The 17999-nt window shown below is 45.6% G+C and overlaps 1 protein-coding gene across 11 annotated transcripts in view; it reads left to right on the forward strand.

Moving 5' to 3' along the window:
* tbc1d1 (TBC1 domain family member 1) overlaps positions 1–17999 on the forward strand; it is a 247214-nt gene that overhangs the window by 136156 nt on the left and 93059 nt on the right. For 7 of the 11 annotated variants that reach the window (XM_033026846.1, XM_033026822.1, XM_033026812.1 and 4 more), the window contains 2 exons: positions 2455–2559; positions 17258–17403. In XM_033026846.1, the coding sequence (XP_032882737.1) occupies positions 2455–2559; positions 17258–17403 (251 nt within the window). The remainder of the gene's footprint in view (positions 1–2454; positions 2560–17257; positions 17404–17999) is intronic. The other 4 variants (XM_033026856.1, XM_033026863.1, XM_033026890.1 and 1 more) reach the window with 1 other exon arrangement.

Consider the following 17999-nt stretch of genomic DNA (forward strand, 5'->3'; position numbering starts at 1 on the left):
GGATCGACTGGGTTTATATTCACTGAAATTTAGAAGGATGAGAGGGTATCTTATAGAAACATATAAAATTATTAAGGATTGGACAGGCTGGATGTAGGAAAATGTTTCCCGATGTTGGGGGAGTCCAGAACAAGAGGTCACAATTTAAGAATAAGGGGTAGGGCATTTAGGACTGAGATGAGGAAAAACGTTTTCATCCAGAGAGTTGTAAAGCTGTGGAATTCTCTGCCATAGAAGGCAGTGAAGGCCAATTCACTGGATGTATTCAAGAGAGAGTTAGATATAGCATTTAGGGCTAACGGACTCAAGGGATATGGGAAGAAAGCAGGAACGGGCTACTGATTTTGGATGATCAGCCATGATCATAGTGAATGGTGGTGCTGGCTCGAAGGGTCAAATGGCCTACTCCTGCACCTATTTTCTATGTTTTCAGCTGTAGATTTGATTTAACAGTGCGCCACTTTTGATCATCAGCGTACGGGAGCAGGGTGGATGAAACTTGACTGGTTTATTGAAATATTTTTTTTTTATGTTAGAACACAAACCACATGTCCAATCCCTTTGAGAAGTGTTTATGTGATTCAATTTTCTGAAAAGTACACCCATTTTGCTACAATGATAATTGAAAGTCCATTTGTTGATTTCTCCAGTTTGAGTTGATTGAAAAGTATTTATTGATCCGTTTGAGTAATGTCTTGTTCCAAATGGCACCGCTGCATCTCTATTGTGCTTCCAACACTGCCTTTTATTGTCTTGCATGTTCTTAACTGTCAATGATTTTTGCTTGTGTCAACCTGAATTCTGTATACTTCAAACATCTCTTAAGAAAATATTAGTGTTTTATTATACAAGGCCTTTAGAAACAGTAATCCACTTTCTCAATTCTTTCAGATTAATGGGGGTCATGCATTTAAGTTGTTTACGATAAGTCAGGAAAACAAATTACCTCAAAGTTACGGGCACAGAGTGGCTGTTTTTGTGATTAAAAGTTCACAGCAAACAGCCTTGTGCTGTAAATAATAAATGTACCTTTCTGAGATTTCTGCTGCTCCCATCTCGCTTCACAAAATGAGGAGAAACTACCCGATTGTAATAGAGGGTCATCGAGTCAGCATTGAATCAGGCCCCTTAGTTCAACTTGCCCGTGCCGAGCAAGATGGCCCATCTAGACTAGTCCCACCTGCCTGCGTCTGGCCCATATCCCACTAAACCTTTCCTATCCATGTTAGACACAAAATGCTGGAGTAACTCAGTAGGACAGGCAGCATCCCTGGATAGAAGGAATGGGTGACGTTTTGGGTCAAGGCCCTTCTTCAGACTGCCAAACGGAGGATGTTGTTAAGCTGGAAAGATTGCAGAGAAGGTTTACGAGAATGTTGCCAGGACGAGGGCCTGTGCCTGAAGGAGAGGTGGGGCAGCATGGGATTTTATTCCTTGGAGGGCAGAAGGCTCAGCAGGGATATTATGGAGTTATGGTGTATAAAATCATGAGGTGGATAAATAGGGTTAATGCATAGAGTATTTTACCCAGGGTAGAGGAATCGAGAACCAGAGGACATATGTTTAAGGTGAGATGGGAAAGATTAATACAAAGGTGGAATATTTTCACATAGAGGGTGGTTGATATGTGGAATGAGCTGCCAGAGGTAAGTGAGGCAGGTACAATAACAATATTTAAAAGATATTTTGATGTCTAAATGTCTTCAGAGAGTGTTTGTGATAGCCATGTTTAGATGTGAGTGGAGGCTGCATCTCTATTAATATTCCATTGGAGCCAGCACTTGATGGAATTCAATGGGATTTTTGAGGCCGCCATGATTGGTCTTGGAGCATAAATCAAATAATCAATGCTTCTTGGCCATTGTCTGCCATTCTTAATTGGTTTCATCTGGCTGCCCAGACCAGCCTTCCACTCCTACAACATACATTGCATTTCCCAGTGATACTCCTGACAGCTTGTCCTTGCACCAGTAAAACTGACACATTCAGGGCTTTGTATTTTAGTTCTTGGCTTTCTGTTCATGTACTCCCCATTAGCCCAGTTGATGTAGACATGCTGTGCTTCATAAATGATGTCAATCCATGGGCATCTATCACTAAAGTTCATTAAAGTCAGGTTGGATATTTAATTGTTGGCTTCAGTTTGAAATCCAAGTGGGAGAGAACCCTTTGGAATCTGGAAGTCTAGACTTGGGGGTTTCTCAGCTGGAAAAGAAAAATCCAACTCTCATATTGAGCCAAACTGTTTCAATAACCTGTGCGTCCCATGAGAAATAATGCATCCTAAAAATTTGATTTAACATTGGGCTTCAATTACAGTTTATCTCTTGAGTTAAATCTTCTGCATAATACTTTCTTAAGAGATGCCTCTGTAAATCTGATGCTGTAACTTTTTGAAAACTTTTAAGAACTGTTCCCCAGTTAAACCTTCTTTATTTTTGGAACTGCTATCAGCGCCTCTCAACTGAGCAGCCTCCGATCAAGGCTTCCTTCTTCAACTTCTGCACCAAACTTTCTGAAATTTCTAGTTCCTGTAGCTCAGAACCACAGCAGCAAAAGGTAGGAATAGAGTGCGGATTGGTGCCTCTTGCTTTTGAAGGTTGATTTATGACGTTGTAATCTGTATTTGTGTGGTGTGTATGTTAAAGACGTTGTTCGTCTGCTACTAAAGGGGGCTCTGTTTAACAATGGGTCACTTTTATATTTGCCCTCACCTCAGCAATGCTGACCTTTATTGCCCAGCTCTACATTTAGCTGGAAGGTGGCGCTACGCTGCTTTTGATAGGCACAAGGAACTGCAGACACTGGTTTACAAAAAAAGACACAAGTCCCTGGAGCTGCGGGTCAGACAGCTTCTCTCCGGAGGGCATGGACCGGTGATGTTTCATGTTAGGGCCTTTCTACAGACTGATGGGAATAGGGGGGGAGAAAGCTGGAAGGGAGGTGGGAGCTGGACAAGGCCAAGCAAGTGATGGGTGGATACAGGTGGAGGGATTGGCAGACAGTTAGACAAAGTCCAGAGAAGGAAAAAGAAAAAGCTGTCAGATAAGGAGACTTGCTCTGGTTTGACACAACTGAGGGGAATCAATGTCACAGTGAGCTAAATTGTGTTGGCAGTGAGCATCTCCCCCCCACCCCCCGCTGTGCACATGTTGCTGACTTTCCAATTTCTGCCCCTCTGTACTTCAGTGTGAACTCGCTGATTGCGCTGGCCGATCTGTGGCTATGAATGGAACTGAGAGATGTGTGGTTCGTGCAAGAAAGTGACGCCAGGGTCAAAGATCAGATTACATCTTAGTAGTAGAGCGAGCGTAAGGGGCCATATTGCACCATAGCTTGTGATGCTGTGTGGCTCCATACATTTGAATAAGGTTACGATATTAACTAAAAAAAATAATTTGTCAAGTTTTTATCTCCACTTCTTTCTTAATGTGACACCCTTTTGTCTCCTTTTCATCCCTGGCCTCCACGCATTGGCCTTTCAACCTTTCCTCACCTGTATCCCACCTATCACTTGCCAGTCTTTGTGCTGCCCCCAACGCATATCCAGCTTTCTTCCCTCAACTACAATCACTGAAGAAATGTCTTGACCCGACCTGAAATGTTACCTATCCATTGACTCCATAGATTGGCCCGCTGTAATACTCCAACACTTTATATTTTACTTTTATATAGTTTAGTTTAGTTTAGTTTAGAGATACAGCGCAGGAAACAGGCCCTTTGAGTCCAGCGATCCCCGCACATTAACGCTATCTACACACAGTAGGGACCATTTACACTTATACCAAGCCAATTAACCTACAAACCTGTACGTCTTCGGAGTGGGGGAGGAAACCGGAGATCTCGGAGAAAACCAGTTTAAAATCAATTTCAATGTTCTTCATATCTTTCTAATTAGTGAAAGCAACACCATCCTTTCACCACACAAGCTGTCGGAGATTGTCGCATGGTGGAGGGTGAGGTCTGGTCACCACTGTTGGCACTGCTGCAGAACTGAGCTGTAGGGGTCACTGTGTGTCCACAGAATGTTACTGTGGGGGGAGGGAGGGGATACAATACAATACAATACAATACAATTTATTGTCATTTGAGCCTCAGTGAGGCTCAAACGAAATTCTGTTTCCACAGCCATACAAACAAAGACAATTCCTAGACATACACACAATTTAGTTCACACAAACATCCATCACAGTGGACCCACTGTGATGGAAGGCAAAGTCTTTTCTCTCCCCTGTTCTCCATGTCTCTCCCGATGTCCAAGCCCCAGGTGGCGATGATAAGTCCCATGGCCATTTTAGGCCGTGCCGGGCGATTTACGGCCCCGCTCCCGGTCTAGAAGTCTCAAAGTTGGAGCCCCCAGCGGGCGCTGAAATGTCCCACGGCCATGAAGCCGTGCCGGGTGATGTATGACCCCGCTCCGGGTCATTCCAACCCCGTGACACGGGCTGGAGAAGTCGCGTTGCTGGAGCTCCGGGAAGCGGTCTCTCCACCCGGACCCGCGAGCTCCCGTATGTCCCAGTCCACCGGACCTGTGGCTGCGTTGCTGGAGCCTCCGAGCCCCAGGAGTCGAGTCACAGCAGCGAGTCACCACCGCTCCCCACGCTCCGAGGCCGGCCAGCCCCACGATGGTGAGTAGTCCGCAGCTCCGCAGTCTCCCGAGCCCCCGGGTCGTTCAGGTTGGAGGCCGCTCCACGGTGCTAGGCCCCAACGACAACGGAGACCCGACAGGGAAAAGGTCGGGTCTCCCAGACAGGGAGAGATTTTAAACGGTTTCCCCCTTCCCCCCCCCCCCGCCCCCCACATATACACATTTAAAAGTAGTATTAAAAAAAACACCAACACTACATTTAACTAGACAAAAAATAAAAAAAAGACAGACAGGCTGTAGGGGCCGCTGCAACGGGTGAGTCGTGCCGCCGTATAGAGGGGGAGGTGCCTGTGAGAAGCGAGTCGACTAGATCAAGTTAGCACAAATAAAAGACAGATAGTAAAGACAAAAAGTTTCTTATTCCAAAGGATAATGGTGAACCAGCTGTTATTTTATGATGGTGAATCAACTTGATGACCACTTTTGCTGCCACCAGCTTTTTGTTTCCATTCTTCTAGCTTAGTTTTAGTTTTAGTTTAGAGATACAGCGCAGAAACAGGCTCTTTGACCCACTGAATCCGCACCAACCAGCGATCCCCGCACATTAACACTATCCGACACACACAAGGGACAATTAACTTACAAACCTGTACGTTTTTGGAGTGTGGGAGGAAAGCGAAGATCTCGGAGAAAACCCACACAGGTCACGGGGAGAAAGTTGAAACTCGTACAGACAAGCACCTGTAGTCAGTATTGAACCCGGGTCTCCTGCACTGTAAGGCAGCAACTCTACCACTGCGCCACCATGCCGCTCCACTTTTCTCCTACCACTTTGATGTTGTTGAACTCATGGTCTCAGCATTACTAATCCTGGTTGTGCTGAGCACCTATTGCTGTACTGTACCTTAATGTAAACTCTCTGGCTGGTTGTACAGATTTCCCTAATGAAGCATTTGTAAAGCCTCTGGTGCATTGAAATCCTGCTTCTGAGCATCTACTCTAGTTGTCGAGATACAGCATGGAAACAGGCCCTTCGGTCCACCAAGTCCATGCCACCAATCACCCATCCACACTATGTTCTATGTTATCCCACTTGTGCATCTAATCCCTACACACTGGGGGCAATTTACAGAGGTCAATTAACCTACAAACCTGCACATCTTTGGGATGTGGGAGGAAACCGGAGGAAGCCCATGCCATAATATGGAGAATACGCAAACTCCACATAGACAGCAGGCGGGTGGCACAGCGATAGAGTTGCTGCATAATAGTGCCAAAGATCCAGGCTTGATCCTGACCATTGGTGCAATCTACAGCGTTTGTACGCTCTTCCTGTGACCACGTGGGTTTTCTCCAGTTACCTCCGACACTTCAAGGACGTACAGATTTGTAGGTTAATTGGCTTTGATAAAAATTGTAAATTGTCACAAGAGTGTAGGATAGTGTAAATGCAGGGGGATCGCTGGTTGGCATGGACTCAGTGGGCCATAGGGCCTGTTTCCACGCGATGTATCTAAACTAAACTAAACTAAGCAGTCATGGTCAGGATTGAACCCAGGTCTCTGTTGCTGTGAGGCAGCAGTTCTACCAGCTGCACCATTTGTAAAGTAATTTGTTACAACTTATTACTTGTCCGTTCTTTATCCCTGAAAGGGAAGGGATTATTGATTTGAATTCATAAAGGCGAAGCTGTGCATATCAACCATTCACTTCAACCACAGAACCCTCTTCTCCACAGTGGGCAACCTCCTCAAGCCTCGAGCCAACACTCTCCCTACCTCTACTCCGGATCTCTGCAACTCATTCCTCCACTTTTTCGCTGATAAAATCAGCACCATCTATCAATCTTTATCCCCTGTACCCGACTCCCCAGCATCTACTCCACCACCTACCATGGCCCCTCCTTTCAACATCTCCACTGACCTCCTTACCCCTCCTCCACACTGCTTCCTCTCCCAGTTTGACCTGGTCACCCCTATTGAAATCTCCAAACTCATCAGCTCTTCCAAACCCACTACCTGCTCCCTCGACCCTCTCCCCACTCCCCTGTTGAAGTCCTGCCTCCCCGTACTCTGCCCCTACCTCACTAATCTCTTCAACTCCTCATTGTCCCAAGGAATTGTCCCCTCCGCTTTCAAAACTGCTGCCGTTACACCAATCTTAAAGAAACCTGGTCTTGATCCCTCCTCTCTCATTAACTACCGCCCAATCTCAAACCTCCCCTTCCTTTCAAAAACCCTGGAGCGTATCGTTGCGTCGCAACTTCATTCCCACCTCCTTGCGTATAACCTACTTGAACCCCTCCAATCTGGCTTTCGCCCCCTCCATAGCACAGAAACTGCTCTCCTCAAAGTCCTCAACGACCTCCTCACCTCTGCTGACACTGGTTCCCTCAACATCCTCATCCTCCTCGACCTGAGCGCAGCCTTCGATACAGTGAACCATAACATCCTGCTCACCAGACTCAAGGACCTCGGCATTGAAGGCTCTGCACTCAGCTGGCTCCGTTCCTACCTTTCCAACAGATCCCACTTCATCTCTCTCCACAACCACACCTCTGCTACAGCCGCAGTCACTCAAGGCGTTCCCCAAGGCTCCGTACTCGGCCCCCTCCTCTTCATCATCTACATCCTCCCCCTTGGTCAGATACTCCGCCACTTCAATCTGGACTTCCACTGTTACGCTGATGACACCCAGATTTACCTTGGCACCAAATCCCCCCACAACCCCCCCCCCCTCTCCCATATCAACTCCTGTTTGTCAGCTATAAAAACCTGGATGCAACATAATTTCCTCAAACTCAACAGCGATAAGACAGAATTCCTCCTCATAGGCTCCAAAGCCACACTCAGCAAAATCAATAACCCCACTCTCACCATCGACGGCACCACTGTCTCCCCATCTCCCCAGGCCCGCAACCTTGGCGTGATCTTTGATTCCACCCTCTCCCTTGAGCCTCACATCCGCCATGTCATTAAAACCTCCTTCTTTCATCTCCGCAACATCGCCAAACTCAGACCCTCTCTCACACCGCCTGCTGCTGAAAGACTCATCCATGCCTTCATCTCCTCCCGACTGGACTATTGCAACTCACTTCTCCTTGGCATCAGCTCCACCTACATCAACCGACTCCAACTGGTCCAGAACGCAGCCGCCCGACTCATCACCCACACCAAATCCTGGCATCACATCACTCCAGTCCTCAAAAAACTTCACTGGCTTCCCATCTCCCACCGGATCACCTACAAAATCCTGGTCCTCACCTACAAAGCCCTCCACCATCTGGCCCCCACATATCTCATTGACCTCCTCTCCCCCTACCAACCCTCACGGTCCCTCAGATCCACATCAGCCGGTCTCCTCTCCATCCACAAGTCCAACCACCGCAGTTTTGGGGACAGAGCCTTCTCCAGGGCAGCTCCCAGGCTCTGGAACTCCCTCCCCCAACTGATCCGCAATTCCGTGTCCCTCCCCATCTTCCAGTCCCGCCTCAAGACCCATCTCTTCACCTCTGCCTATCCTTAGCCCCACGTCCCCGTCCCTTTTCATCTGTGCATTAATTGCCTCATGCTGTGTTTTGTATTGAATTCTGTCTTTACTTTGTGTACTAGTCATGTCTCTACTATTTATTTCATTCCCCTTACATGTTTTTCCTATACATGCTCAATTTTTGTAAGGTGTCCTTGAGACTCTTGAAAGGCGCCCATAAATAAAATGTATTATTATTATTATTAACATTGCCTTTGCAGATTGTCAGATTAATTGGCTGTTTAACCATTCGCTTGGAAGAGTTGCAGCAACTGAAATATAAAATAAACTAAAGGCATCTTGCTGGCCATATACTGGTGATTGTTGAAGTGTCAACTAAGTCTAAAAACAATTGATAATTCCGGAACTATCAGCAGCACAATGTTGGAATGAATTTAACGTGACCCTTCCAATGGTATTATTTCATCATTAGGTGGCTCTACTGTGCAGCTTTAGGAGTAGCTTGTAGGTTTAGCTCGTGTCAACAGGATGAAATGTCAATAAATAGTTTCAAATGTATGTATAGAGCAGTCAATGGAACAACAGCTGAAAAATACATTAGCATTAGATAAGGAAGAATTAATATGAATGTAAAGGGCAATCAAGGAAAGCCTGTAGTAATAAGGTAGAGATGAGTCTAGTGGCATTTAAATAAAGCTAATGGTACAGTATAGAAACATAGCTAAAAGAGTGTCATCTCTCATCAGTAGGGTAGTTAGGGGACAATGAATTGGCTTGCCTTGGGATATTCGGAAACCAGAATGACAACTACTTAAAAAGGACAATTGTGGTGTGAAAGTTGTTGGTCGATGCATAAAATTGAGGGGAAAAAAGCATTAAGATCTTAACAGACCACATACGTAAGTGTAAATATAAATGAGGGGAAGCTCGAGACCAGTTAGATGTTACTAAGCTCAACAGTCACAGTTCAGTGATAAAAAGATGTCAAGTTTAACATGATCTGCGCTCTGATTGTCTCAGTGCCCAGTATATGGTTTTAAAATGCCAAATTCAAACGGAAGATTTGAAAAGCAAGTAGTTTAGAGAAGGAAATAAAGCATAGATACCAGACACCAAATAGCACACCATTTCTGAGATCTGATTAGGTAATATTTATAACCCTACATAAGTTAAGGAACAAAAATGCCAATTACACCGTGGAATCATCTCAGAAGCAATACTGGTGCCCTTTTGATGCAGATTCACCGGACACTGGTGTACTCGCAATGGAGGTAATGCAGGGGAAGTCCACTCGGGTTGATTACTTAGATTAAGGGGTTGTGGTATGATGAGATGTTAAGCAGGTTAGTCCCACGCTCAGCAGAGCATAGAAGAATGAAGCATAAGATTCTGAGGTGGGATCAGCAGGTTGGATGCTGAGAAGGTTTTGTCCCTAGTAGAAAGTATCCATAACAAGGGAATTGGTGTCAGGAAAAGGTGCCAGCCCTTTCAGTCAGAAATGAGGAGGAATTGCCACAGAGGTTGAGAATCTCGGAAATCTTCTTCCTGTAGAAGGCATTGAATAGGGTCAATGCAGAGACTGAGATATTTACACCGCATGGAAGTTGAGGAGCAGCAAAGGTGCTTGAACTGAAGGGGTTGGAAGACCTGGTACTTTTGGTTTCTTAATTTGCATGTTCTTAAGGTTATTAGCTGCAGTAAAGCTTATAATGTTGAGAAAAAAATTATGAAAACTTTGTTTTTTGACAGAAGATCATAAGATCACGTGATAGGAGTAGAATTAGGCCATTCGGCCCATTAAGTCTACTCCGCCATTCAATCATGATCTACCTCTCCATCCTAATCCCTACCACCTTCTCCCCATAACCTCTGACACCCACAATGAACTGTTGTCATTTTGTTTGGCTTGGATGCCTTCTGATATAGCATGGCAAGGTGTTGAGCTATAGCTGCTGAGAATAGTAGGCACTAAATGCTAATTTTTGCCCATTCACAATTAGTCAGCAAAAAAAAGACATATGTTGCAAATCTGAAACAACAAAGGTCAAATGTTTCGGGCGGCATAGTGATGTATCTCGTTGAGATGCTGACTCATAGCACCAGAGACTCGGGCTCCATCCTGACTGTGGGTACCACTGTCTATGCGGAGTTTGCACATTCTCCCTGTGACCACATGGGTTTCATCCTGGTGCTCCAGTTTCCTCCCATATCCTAAAGATATGCGAGTTTGTAGGTCAATTGGCCTCTGCAGAGAATGGAATGTAAAAGTGGTATTGAATAGAACTAGTGTGAATGGGTGATAGATAGTTGGTGTGGATTTGGTGGACCGAAGGGCCTGTTTCAATGCTGTATCTCTAAACTAAACTTGTTCATCAGGAACCTGGAACTGCGGATGGTTTGACTATGAAACCATTGTAACTTTGTACTGCATCTCTTCATTGCCATGATTTTCTGTAATCCACTGACATTTTATTTGAAGCCTTGCAGACTCCAAATTGTGACTAACACAAAATGCTCAAATTGTGCAGCTTGCTTCCCTGCATCTATTAGTTATTGCTCCTTTGTGGACTTTACAATATTCTGACTGAGACGTTGTAGCCATGACTGAAACCTGGGTAAGGGAGGGGCAGGACTGGCACCTCAATGTTCCGGGGTACAGGAGCTTCAGGAGAGACGGGTGAGGGAAAAAGAGGAGGGGAGGTTGCATTGTTGGTTAAGGAGGATGTCACGGCTGTGTTCAGAGGTGACATTACGGACGGTTTGTCTAGTGAGGCTATATGGGTGGAGCTGAGGAACAAGAAAGGGATGATCACCTTGTTGGGGGTGTACTACAGACCCCTGAATAGTCAACAGGAATTAGAAGAATAAATGTGCCAGTAGATTGCAGACAGCTGCAGGTCAAATAAGGTTGTTGTAGTAGTGGATTTTAACTTTCCCAATATAGACTTGGAAAATCATCGCGTGAAGGGTTTAGATGGGGTGCAATTCCTCAAAAGTGTTCAGGAGAGTTTTCTTAAGCAGTATGTAGAGGCCCCCCACACGTGAGAGGGCGATGCTGGATCTAGTATTGGGAAATTGGGAAGGGCAAGTTAATGAAGTGTGTGTGGAGAGACCTTTTGGGACCAGTGATCACAGTTCGATTAAGTTTAAGATAGTTATGGATAGGGACGGAGAGGGTCTAAGTGTTAAAATGCTCAACTGGGGTCAGGCCAACGTTGAGGGTACTAGAGAACGTCTCGTTCAAGTTGACTGGAGCAGATTATTTGAGGGGAAAGGAACATCGGCCAAGTGAGATGTTTTTAAAAATGTACTGAAGAGACCTCAGGATGTGTACATCCCCGTTAGAGTGAAGGGCAAAGCAGGCAAATGTAAGGAAGCTTGGCTGATGAGGGAAATTGAGACATTAGTCAAAAACAAGAAGGATTAATGAGACAGGTATAGGGCAGCTGGGATCAAGTGCATCCCTGGAAGAGTTTCAGGAACTAAGGAGTAAACTAAAAAAGGAAATCAGAAGGGCAAAAGGGGCCAGGAGATAGCTGTGGTGGGTAGCATTAAGGGCCCCAAAATATTTTATAAAAACATAAGGGGGAAAAGGGTAACTAGAGAGAGTGTGGGACCTCTCAGGAATCAAAGCGGTCACCTCTGTGTGGGGCCACAGGGCAAGGTACTAAATGAGTATTTCTCCTCTGTATTTAACGAGGAGAAAGATAGTAGGACGGAGGAAATTGGAGCAGTCAATGGAAATGTCTTGAGAGCAGTCAGGGTTACCGTCGATGAAGTACTGAAAGTACTGAAGGTACTGTTGTGTTTGAAGGTAGACAAATCTCCAGGGCCTGATCAGATATATCCGAGGACATTGTGGGAAACTAGAGTGGAAATTGCGGGAGCTCTGTTGAAATTTACGAGAATAGAGGGTGGAAAATGTTGTGCTTTTCAAGAAGGGCTGCAGGGAAAATGCTGGGAATTATAGGCCCGTAAGTTTAACATCTGTAATTGGTAAGTTACTCGAGAGTGTTCTGAGGGATAGGTTATACAGGCATTTGGATGGACAAGGGCTGATTAGGGATAGTCAGCATGTCTTTGTACATGGGAGGTCGTGTCTCACAAATCTGATTGATTTTTTTTTAAAGACGTGACCAAAAAGGTTGATGAGGGCAGAGCTGTTGTGTACATGGACATCAGTAAGGCATGGTTCTGCATAGTAGGCTGCTCTGGAAGAATAGATTGCATGGGATCCAAGGAGAGATACCTGAATGGATAGCAAATTGGCTCCATGGAAGGAAGCAGAGGGTGATGGTGGAAGGTTGCTTCTCAGACTGGATGCCTGTGACTAGTGGTGTGCCTCAGGGTTTGGTGCTGGGCCCGTTACTGCTTGTCATCTACATCAATGATTTGGATGAGAACATACAGGGCAAGATTAGCAAGTTTGCTGATGATACAAAAGTTTGTGGTTTTGCAGATAGTTCAAGTTCAAGTGAGTCTATTGTCATGTGTCCCTGATAGGACAATGAAATTCTTGCTTTGCTTAAGCACACAGAAAATAGTAGGCATTTACTACAAAACAGATAAATGTGTCCATATACCATGATATAAATATATACACACATGAATAAATAAACTGGTAAAGTGCAAATAACAGAAAGTGGTTGTTAATAATCAGAGTTTTGTCCGAGCCAGGTTTAATAGCCTGATGGCTGAGGGGAAGTAGCTATTCCTGAACCTGGTTGCTGCAGTCTTCAGGCTCCTGTACCTTCTACCTGAAGGTAGCAGGGAGATGAGTGTGTGGCCAGGATGGTGTGGGGTCTTTGATGATACTGCCAGTCTTTTTGAGGCAGCGACTGCGATAAATCCCCTCGGTGGAAGGAAGGTCAGAGCCGATGATGGACTGGGCAGTGTTTACTACTTTTTGTAGTCTTTTCCTCTCCAGGGCGCTCAAATTGCCGAACCAAGCCACGATGCAACCGGTCAGCATGCTCTCGACTGTGCACCTGTAGAAGTTAGAGAGAGTCTTCCTTGACAATCCGACTCTCCGTAATCTTCTCAGGAAGTAGAGGCGCTGATGAGCTTTTTTGATAATTGCGTTAGTGTTCTCGGATCAGGAAAGATCTTCAGAGATGTGCATGCCCAGGAATTTGAAGTTCTTGACCCTTTCAACCATCGACCCGTTGATATAAATGGGGCTGTGGGTCCCCCTCCTACTCCTTCCAAAGTCCACAATCAGTTCCTTGGTTTTGCTGGTGTTGAGGGCCAGGTTATTGCGCTGGCACCATATGGACAGTTGCTCGATCTCTCTTCTGCACTCTGACTCATCCCCATCAGTGATACGCCCCACAATAGTGGTGTCGTCAGCGAACTTGATGATGGAGTTCGCACTGTGGTTCGCTACGCAGTCATGGGTATAGAGTGAGTACAGCAGGGGGCTGAGCACGCAGCCTTGAGGTGCTCCCGTGCTGATTGTTATCGAGGCTGAGACATTTCTTGACCCTTGACACAGATAGTGAAGATGGTTGTGAAAGATTGCAGCAGGATCTTGATCAATTGGCCAGGTGGGCGGAGGAATGGTTGATGGAATTTAATATAAAGATGTGTGAGGTGTTACATTTTGGGATGTCAAACAAGGGCAGGATCTACACAGTAAATGGTAGGCCTCTGGGTAGTGCTGTAGTGCAGCGGGATCTAGGAGTACAGGTGCATGGTTCCTTGAAGGTCGAGTCGCAGGTAGATAAGGTGGTCAAAAAGGTTTTTGGCACTTTGGCCTTCATCAGTCAGAGTATTGAGTATAGAAGTTGAGAGGTCATGTTGCAGTTGTTTAAGACGTTGGTGAGACCACATTTAGAATATTGTGTTCAGTTCTGGGAACCATGTTATAGGAAAGATATTGTCAAGCTTGAAAGAGTTCAGAAAAGATTTACGCGGTTGTTGCCAGGACTAGAGGGTAACCTACAGGGAAAGGATGAGGCTGGGTCTCTATTCCATGGAGTGCAGGAGGATGAGGGGTGATCTTATAGAAGTATACAAAATATATACGGTGGGGGCGCTGCTAGACGGTTGCCCTGCCAGCAGCGTGATCGTCATTTCTACTTTTTGTTTTTTTTAGTATGTCCAAATGTGTGGTTTAGTGTCTCTTGGTGTGACTTGTGTGGGGGGGTGAGGTGGGAAAGGGGGGAACTGCTTTCGGTCTCCTCCTCCATGGAGAAGTGACTTTTTCCATGTTGCCTCCCTCGCGGCCTAGCATCACGGCCTTTCCCTGGAGTCGGGCCGGAGCTTGAGCAGCAGGCGCAGCGTAGACTTTTTTCATCGCGGAGCGGGGCAAACCCATGCCAGGGTCGCCTGATGGTAGTGCTCCGATCGCTGGCCCGCGGACTGTTACAGCCTGAAGCTGGGGTCTGCCGAGCTTCTTGCCGCGGGCGAGGCGTCCGGAGCCTGGTTTCCCTCGTTGGGGATCCCCGGAGAAGAGTTCCGACCGCCGGCCCGCAGCCTACAACATCTTGAAGCCGCGGTCTGCAGAGCTTCTAGCCGCGGGCGCGGTGTGGACTTACCATCCGGAGCGGGATCCCTCGCCGGGGATCCCTGGAGAAGTGCTCCGACCGCCGGCCCGCGGCCTACAACATCTTGAAGCCGCGGTCTCCGGTAGGGAAGCACCAATTCGGGACTTACCTTCCAGACGAGAGGGCCTGCACATCTGGACACCCGCAGCGGTGACTGCGGGGATTTATGGCCCCGACCACAGGGGAACAATGGAGGAGGACTGACTGTACTTTGTGCCTTCCACCACAGTGAAGAATGCTGTGGTGGATGTTTGTGTTACATTTTTATTGTGTGTTATGTATTATTTTTAATTGTACCGTTGCTGGCAAGTTCATTTCACTGCACTTTATTGTGTATGTGATGAATACATTTATTTGATTGATTGAAAATCATGAGAGGAATAGATTGGGTAGATGCACAGTCTTGCCCAGAGTAGGGGAATCAAGGACCAGAGGACATAGGTTCAAGATGAAGATGTAGGGGAAAATATTTAATAGGAATCCGAGGGATAACCTTTTCACACAAAGGGTGGTAGGTATGTGGAACAAGCTGCCAGAGGAGGTAGTTGAGGCTGGGACTATCCCAGCATTCAAGAAACAATTAGAGAGGTACATGGATAGGACAGGTTTGGAGGGATATGGACCAAGTGCAGGCAAGTGGGACTAGTGTAGCTGGGATATTGTTGGCTGTGTGGGCAAGTTGGGTCGAAGGGCCTGTTTCCACACTGTATCACTCTATGACTCTATAATGCCAGTGTATTTCTCCTCTCTGATTTCTGGGACCACAAGAGGCAGTTTGTTCTTAACACAGTACACTGTGCATTGTGAAAAATTAAAAGCAGGCTGAAATGCAATGCGAGTTTAGTTGTTTTTACAGTGAACCAGGTGAGCAAATAGATCAATTTGGGTAAAACTGTTGAAAATCCAAGGCATCCTCTGGCCTGAGAGCTAACCTTGAAACGTTCTTTTATTATGATGTAACAGTGAAAGAGTATGGCAAATTCCATTCCCATTATGTGCTGTGCTTCAGTTTGGATTGTTTTTATTCAAGTGCCAGTCTGAGCTCGACCCTGGCCCCAAAGCCATGCTGTGGTTTGCCAGTTATTGTCAGATTAGTCTTGCATTTGTTGTAGTGCTAAGAGTTATAATGGAGAAGAGGTGTAGTGCCAAGTAAAAGAGTACTTAAGCAGCATTTAAGTAATTCACAGTAGGGTGTCTAAATCAATAATATACTATCTCTTTGCACTTGGGCAAGATGGAATAGAGCTTTGATAATTTTAGCCAGCGCCATGTGATCAGACGTGAAGGCTGGCATTTTTATCCACCTTTCATTGCATTTGGATTGAAGAGGCAGTGTCAGCCACATTGCTCGGTCTGCAGTCTCACCAAAGATTTCTTCCCCAAAGAGCATTGGGCATTAATGAACCAAGTATTTTTTTTTACAACATTCCAGTAGTTTCGTGATCACTGAAACTGGCTTTGTTTGGACGTTGTTTAGTTTTAGACTTGCAGCATGGAAACAGTTAAGAGAAAGATGCCCTGAAGCTGGAAAGAGTGCAGAGAAGATTTACGAGATTGTTGCCAGGACTTCAGGGCCCGAGCTAATGGGAGAGGTTGGGCAGACTACAGATTTATTCCTTAGAGCACAGGAGCTGAGGAATGATCTTAGAGAGGTGTATAAAATTATGAAGGGAATAGATAGGGTGAATGTAGACTTTTTACCCAGAGAATCTAGAACCTGAGGACATACGTTTATGGTGTGAGGGGAAAGATTTAATAGCAACATGAAAGGTAACTTTTTCACACAGAGGGAGGTGGCACATGGAATAGGTAGCTGAGGGAGGTATAATATCAGCATTTAAAAGACATTTGGATAAGTACATGGAAAGGAAAGGTTTAGAGGGATGTGGGGCAAAAGTGGGCAGATGTGACTAGCGTTGATATGTCATCTTGGTTGGTGTGGGCAAGTTAGACCGAAAGACCTGTTTCTGTGCTGTATTGGCTCTAAGACTCTACAACAGGCCCTTCAGCCCACCGGGCCCAGGCCGACCATCGATCACCTAGTGCCTGAAGTGGGATTGGAACACGTATCCCTGGATCAGAAGTCTAAATCTTCAATTATAGCCAAGGGATTTGAATTGAAAACCTTAATGATTGAGAGATCCTTAATCTTTTATTTAGATTTATCGAAAGAAACAAAACTACTCTTAGCGATCATCAAATAATCTCATCATAAAAGTATTTACGAAGGAACTGCAGATGCTGGAAAAATCGAAGGTAGATAAAAATGCTGGAGAAACTCAGCGGGTGAGGCAGCATCCATGGAGCGAAGGAAAAGGTGACGTTTCGGGTCGAGACAATTCTTCAGACTTTTTTGATTATCCGAAAGCAAATTATTTCAGAGGTGGAAATATTTAAGTGACACATTTGAATTTGATGTTCTTCTCACAAGAGGTCAGGTTCTATTCCTGAGTAGTAATTCTGGGTAGATCTAGTAGTAAACCCTCTCCTTCAATTGAATCTTTTTGTTTTCCTTCCTGTACCTCAGTTTCTAGACTGAAGTTTGAATAACTGGTCGGTTGTAGATTACTGCTGATATGATGTGTGTTACATATTGGATTACTGAATACAGTTGAATGTTTTTCCGCTACAGTGACTATGAATCCAGGCCGAGTCCGGGCAGAGATACCAACAACAGCGGGAATTTTGTCCGCGTCCGCCGGCAGTCCTGGCGACAGCAGATCTTTCTCCGAGTGGCCTCACCGCAAAAAGGATGTGAATCCCCCTGCAAAATGCAAGGTTAGCACCTAGACATTGGCAGTCTCTGTAACCTGATACATGATAATGTTCTTGCATCCTTTCAGAAGCAGAAATCTGCCAACAGCTGGAAATTGGGCAGCATCCGTGGAGAGGGAAGCAGAGTTAATGTTTTCGGTTGATAATCCTCCATCAGAATCAGAAGACAAATGTTTTAAGCGATGTAGGAATGAAAAGGAAAAAAGAGATCCTCTATGATATGCAAGAGGCCAAGAGAGACTGACAGTGGTGGGTGGTGAATGGAGGGTGAAGGGGTGATGATTTCTCCAAGTGGAATCGAGTAAGAGAGAGAGAAAAAGCAGTGCTAGAATAGTGAAATGTTGTGCCATTAGTTACTGGAAACCTGAAATAAAAGGGAACGCTGAAAGTACTTAGCAGTTCAGGTAGTTTCTGGAGGTGCTTTCACCCTTGAATAGTTAGGACCACATTGGTCCCCAGACTTTGGTGCCACCTGCACATAAAATCTTCACTCACACATGCTGTCCATTTGCACGATAACACTGCAAAAGATGAAGGAAGTTCAAGCTAACACCAGAGTTGCCGACTCTCACACATTGAGCGTGAGACTCATGCATTTT

Source organism: Amblyraja radiata, chromosome 1 (genome assembly GCF_010909765.2).
Source record: "Amblyraja radiata isolate CabotCenter1 chromosome 1, sAmbRad1.1.pri, whole genome shotgun sequence".
Classification (NCBI taxonomy): Eukaryota; Metazoa; Chordata; class Chondrichthyes; order Rajiformes; family Rajidae; genus Amblyraja; species Amblyraja radiata.